Source organism: Teleopsis dalmanni, chromosome 1 (assembly GCF_002237135.1).
Source record: "Teleopsis dalmanni isolate 2A chromosome 1, ASM223713v2, whole genome shotgun sequence".
NCBI classification, from domain to species: Eukaryota; Metazoa; Arthropoda; class Insecta; order Diptera; family Diopsidae; genus Teleopsis; species Teleopsis dalmanni.
Window position 1 is genome coordinate 190546598 of NC_051846.1, and position 5944 is coordinate 190552541.

Sequence of the window (5944 nt, forward strand, 5' to 3'; positions counted from 1 at the left end):
CCTCTCACACTACCTTTACCTAACCACATCCTAACCCATGTATATGTATTTGTAATATTTTTTATGTCATCTGATCTCCGCTGTTTACAATAATAACAACCACCAATAACAGCTACAATTTTTGCTCTCTACCGTCAACAACTGACCACAACATTATAACAGTGCTGCTGTTTCATTTGTGCCACCACCACATTAGTTGTCCAACATGAAAACTATTCTTCTTGATGTATATAGTATTGCCGCAAGGAGTGTCCATGTGGCATATGTAGGGTTGAGTTATTGTGGCAGCCGTTCTAGCTGGTCAACCTACTTAGATTTTAAGCGCCTATTGTGATACCCTTGCTTTATATGTGACCTTAGCTGATTTTAAATATGGAACCAGAAAACATGATGTTGTTAATTTTAGAATTGGACACTTTCATAAAAGGGTAAATAAGACAATTGCACAGGAAATTCGTTTTGCTAATAGCGGGAATGGGACAGATAGAAAAGTATTCGACTGTTTCATACTCTTCCACTATTCATGAGTAGATGTTTCTAGATTGAGAGCACTGCTGCCAAATCGCAAGTGACCGATTATACAAGTCCCACTTTTAGATATATTCTCTCTTTCGAGGCTGAGCAGTTTCTTTTATTTGTTCAATGCCAACTTCTATTCTTGTAGTTATGTACCCTGTTTTTAATAACTAAGGTTGTGGCGATTGAGTCCATATCGTAAGAACTATGCCAACTTCTTTTTGAAACATTGATCTCAAAGAAAGACACCAGAATATTTAATAAATGGTATACTTATATAAAAACCCTAAGCTTCTGCTAGTAATGTGGACAATATAATAATAATTATAATACATATAATTATTTATACATAAAGTATAAGTTTATTTGTTATGCTTATCTTTATATTGTCATGTTAAAGAATATACGTATATAAGTATATGTATATTAGCTTAATTTTTTAGAAGAATATTTGTCTGATGTACTTTATCTGCTATATACTTTATCTGCTATATTTGTAAACTACTGATGACATTTTAAAATTAAGAGCAAGCAGATAAAAAAAGTAAAACACAGTTAAAGGAATTAAGAAATAATAGATATGGTAAATATATTCTGCTTTATGATCCGTATAAAACCAATAATGTATTCATAACTTATTTATTATGAATTCTTAGAAACGAGATTTATAGATTAGAACATACAGTAATGAATTATGTGTTTGGAGACAGATTGGCCCACAAATAGCTAACCTTTAGTTAGTATATGATATATAAAAGAATGATATATCCTACTAACTTCTTAATTTGTAACCTTCTAATTCATTGTAATAAAATCGATTATTAAGTCATTAATTTAGTTTATACTTACCCCCAATTAGAGTTTTGAATCTCACACTATTACTTGCTACAGAATTATTAACTGTGTATGCTGTTACATTAGCTTCATATTCAGTATAACTATTCAGGCTTCCTAAAGTAAAATTGATACGACGATCATGATCGTTATTAGTTGTATTTACATTTTCATAGAGAATATCTCTGTGTTCGTCTATTGTAGAATTTATTTTCTTGAAACTGTTAAGATTGTATAAAATAGAAAATTGTTTAAAGAAAATATTTTAATAGCGCTATATAATCCTTACTTAATAGTGTAGTGATCAATACGTCGTCCATTAAATTCCAATGGTGGTAGCCATGAGATATTGATTGATTTACTTGTTACTGAATCATTATAAATTCTTAAGTCTCTCGGAGCACTTGGAGCTACAAAATTACAATTTCAAATTTTTTTTTTATTCTTAAAATTATACATACATACTATAAATTTCTAAATATACGTACCAGATTCATTTGTACGCTCCGTTAGTGTAGTTATGGGTCCTCTTTTTGTTTTTGAATACATTCGTATTGAGATTGTATAATTTGTGTACGATTTCAGATTAGTTATGTTATAAGAGTAATGTATCACTTGTCCAGATAACGTTATATTGTTACATTTTCCCATGATATTATCACTTGATAATGGGCAGTAGGTAATATTAATGCCTTTAATGATTGAAATACAGACATTATCCAAACTCCATTGTATATGTATATTATTGGAAGATTTCTCCCGTACTTCTGCACTTAGTTCTGTGAGATCACTTAATATATCTGCTGCACATTTAGACCATATCATTCCACTACTATAATTGGGGTAATTAGCTGATACAGCTAAATTAAGAGAGACTTTTTGAGGTGGCGTTGTATAGTTAGTCTCATTATTATTTACTTTTACAAAATTTATGGTGCCCTATAAAATATAAACTTATTAATTGTAATAAAAAATAAAATTAAACTATATATATATATATACCGATGTGTCATTGCAACTTAATTTTTTGTTTTACTAATTTAATAAAAAAATTTGCATGAGTATTAGAATTAAGTATACGCTATTTAAATACTTAATATATAAAAGTCTAGATGTTGTTGTAGTAACCCGCAGGGATATGCTTGTAAATTCACTTTGGGGTGGAGAACGGCACTTAGTCGTTGTGGTTTTGAGTGACTCTGTGATGTAGAGTCGGCCGTTCTTGGAACTTAAAAGTCTAGACTCGTGTATTCAGTGGAATAGTTAAAAATTTTATCCAAGTAATTGTTGAATTATTGTTATAAGACAACCAGAAAATCTCTAAAGGTATGTTGGATGGGGTGAGAAGAATGTTAGTGGATATAAATGTATATAGAAACTTAAAAGTGGTATAGAAGATAGGAGCAAATGAACCTGAATGAACCTCACCATCTTTGTCGTATTGATTAATAATACGGTTAAACAATAATGTTAAATTTTTTTTGAACAGTAGTACAGATAAACAGATGGGAAACATTAGAATTGATCTACTTTTGGTACGGAAGTTAGTATTAGTTACATGTAGGTAGGCAGTAGGTTAGTGATATCGTTTTTTTTTTAATTAACACGCTTGGGCCAAATTGGGCTGCTGTTATCCCACATGACCACCGCTTGAACATAAACCTTTATAGTGACCTTTTTTATGTGCTGAGTAGGAAGGATTACATGTAAATTGTCTAGAGATATTAGATAAGTGCGTCTCAAAAACATTGTGGGAATGCAAACATGTTCTCTCAAAAAATCCTGTCTGGATATGAAAGGTATATGAAGAGTATAGTAAGTGTCGATATCGTTGAAAATAATAAAAAAAGTATTGTAGAGGGAGAACTCCACTGACGAATTCCCATTTGAATATCCATCTGTGTGGCAAGCAATAAGAAATTATTTGGATAGTACCTGCATTTTGACAACAACCAATTTGGATTTCACATGCAGTTGGAGAAAATGAGATAAAATAAATAAATAAGAAACACTTACCATATATGTAATATTTTTTTTAATACTAAAAATACTGATTAATACTAAAAAACTATTAATTCTATTTAAGTACTTACATTGCATTTGTCTTGTTGTTCTCTGGCGGATAAACACCAATAAACTGTATAGTTGGTTGGTAATTCGTTGGGCGCGATCCATTTTAACGTATAAGAATCGTTATGATAAACTGAAGCAACATTACTAGGGTTTCGTAACGTTTCTGCTTCAAAAACACGAATAATTGATTTATCATTAGATTCACCAATTTCATTCCAGGCTGAAACAGTATAAGTACGGCTATCAGTTGTGTTCAAAATTATTTCAGAACTATTAGTGGTCCATTGATTCACACTAAATAAGCAAACGATATAAATAAACTTACACAATTACTAAAAAAATGTTATTACTTACAATTTATTACTGGAATATTGATCAATTTCTCGAACGATATAATGAAATGTGGCACCATTTTTTTCATATTTTTCCATATCGTGCCAATATAATTGAGTTGTACTTTGACCAATATAATAACTTCCTATTGCGGTCTTTGGTGCGAAATCCGGTGTTCTTGATTTTGTTTCAAATTTATTTTCAAATGATTTGCTCCACATATTATTTACATTGAATATATCATCATCAAAACAAATTGAAGGAATTACGTCGTCATTAGGCCTTTTAGCTACCCTAACATGTACTTTAAAATCATATTTATAATAAGCAAACGGCAGGTCTAATTGTACATTAACATTTAATGTTCTATTCCATTGAACAATTTTGTACTGATGCCAATGACGTCCTTCGTATCGTAATAAAATTTCATATTCAAGACCCATTTCTTTATAGAACTCTGTTTGATGTTGATTCCATACTAGCGTTGCACTTTTGTCCGTAATATTTTTAACTTCAACGTATAGTTTTTCAGGCACAACTTAAAAAATAAAAAGCGAGGAGTCGTTATATATTGAAATAGACTTATAAAACATGTTAGGAAATTAATGGCGTAATATCAACAGAAAAGCCCTATGAAGGATTTGAATAAGTTTTGAAGGCAATAAGTTTTACAATATCGCATTATATCACTTTAGGGGCTCTGGAGTATAGTGTATATTCAATGCGTTGCCTTATATAGTATAAAGTTCAAAGTTAAAATAGAATGTTGCTAAGGTAAACAAGATTGCTACATAATAGTTGTATTTTAACGAACTACTAAAATTAACATGGACTCTGAACACATGCAACTGGGTCGAATGAAAGTTTTTATAGTTGTGATTCTTACAGAAATTCAGTTACGATGAAGAGGGATTCGTAGACATATACGTTTAGAAAAACAATATAAATATATATTACTTAATTCATTAAATATAAGCATGCTTTCTCAATCGTAAATCGCTACAAAAAAGTTAGCTTTAGCAAATAAAGTAACACTAGACTATATTCTGAATCCTTTGATTCATTTTCGTTCATTATAGAAAAATAGTGAATATAAAATATTTGATAAACTATAAATTGATTTAAATTTAAATTTGCCATGTGAATATCATATAAATCTATTAATAAATTGTGCTTGAGTTTTTAGTTTTAGTTTAAAAAATTTTTTATAAAGAAAAATTTTGATAATAATTTTCCAATTGAAATAGGTTTATTATATAAAATAAAAATAATTAAGACATAGAATTGATCTTTGCAAGAATGTCTCTTAATGTTGAATATATGACTAAAATCCTCTTTTTCCTTTTTATTATTTAATACATCTATTATTATGTTTATAAAAATAAAGCTTGACAATAATTTTCCAATTGAAATAGGTTTATTATATAAAATAAAAATAATAAAGATATAGAATTGATCTTTGCAAGTATGTCTCTTAGTGTCGAATACATAACTAAAACTCTACTAAATTCTCCTAAATTCACTTAAAATTTATATGATAATAAACATAGTAATAGATAGATTAAAAAATAAAGAGCAAAAAGTTTTGTACAACTATAATGAATTAAAATGATCGCTTTATAATGGAATAAATCTTCAACTGCTAAACGTTTTAAATGAAGTCAAACCCGAAGAAATAAAAATGTTTAAAAAGAAGAAGCATTTAAAATCGTTCATAAATATATGAAACATGATAAACTTTAGTAAATATTTATAATATTTTAAATCATATGAACTCACCATTCTTATATAAATCCAATGAAAAATGTTGAATATTTGTACCCAAGTAATTATTCGACTCCAGCGTAAAATTATAAAATTCTCTTTTCAGACCTATTTTAGATCTATAGCAACAATAAACTGAACTATCTTTAGGTTCACAGGACTCCATTGGATATTTTGTTGAACGCATATTATCTAATATGTAACTTAAATTATATGTGGTTAAAATATTGTTCTGTGGTTTGTTAAAACTGCATGTGATGTTAATGTAATCGTAATTTCTGCATGTGAAATTTGTCACATTCTGAGGACGTTTACCTAGAAGATAAATAAAAATTTAATATAAAATAATTATAAATAGGTTTAATAAAATATTTATTCAATAAATAAATTTATTTGCCTTTCCTCAGCGAAAATTGAGTAGAAA

The 5944-nt window shown here is 28.7% G+C and overlaps 2 protein-coding genes across 2 annotated transcripts in view; both read right to left on the reverse strand.

The window, feature by feature from the left end:
- Window positions 1-1325: 1325 nt before the first annotated feature.
- Window positions 1326-5832, reverse strand: LOC119670906 (cytokine receptor-like). The gene is made up of 6 exons (XM_038081347.1): window positions 5536-5832; window positions 3778-4294; window positions 3444-3717; window positions 1839-2289; window positions 1640-1760; window positions 1326-1571 (listed from the first exon to the last, which is right to left on the reverse strand). Exons 1-6 carry the CDS (start codon window positions 5705-5707, stop codon window positions 1346-1348), a joined length of 1761 nt encoding a protein of 586 aa, XP_037937275.1. The 5' UTR covers window positions 5708-5832; the 3' UTR covers window positions 1326-1345.
- The window catches only part of LOC119666941 (C-mannosyltransferase dpy-19 homolog), an 11270-nt gene continuing 11157 nt past the window's right edge, over window positions 5832-5944 (reverse strand). The window contains exon 9 of the mRNA XM_038076219.1: window positions 5832-5835. Within this exon, the coding sequence (XP_037932147.1) occupies window positions 5832-5835 (4 nt within the window). The remainder of the gene's footprint in view (window positions 5836-5944) is intronic.

Excerpts from the sequence above, each read along its gene's own strand:
- LOC119670906 (XM_038081347.1), bottom strand. The coding sequence starts at position 5,707 with ATGCGTTCAACAAAATATCCAATGGAGTCCTGTGAACCTAAAGATAGT. Across the intron at positions 2,290-3,443 it reads AACAACAAGACAAATGCAAT|GGCACCATAAATTTTGTAAA; the intron begins GTAAGTACTTAA and ends TATATTTTATAG. Across the intron at positions 1,572-1,639 it reads ATTGATCACTACACTATTAA|TTTCAAGAAAATAAATTCTA; the intron begins GTAAGGATTATA and ends CAATCTTAACAG.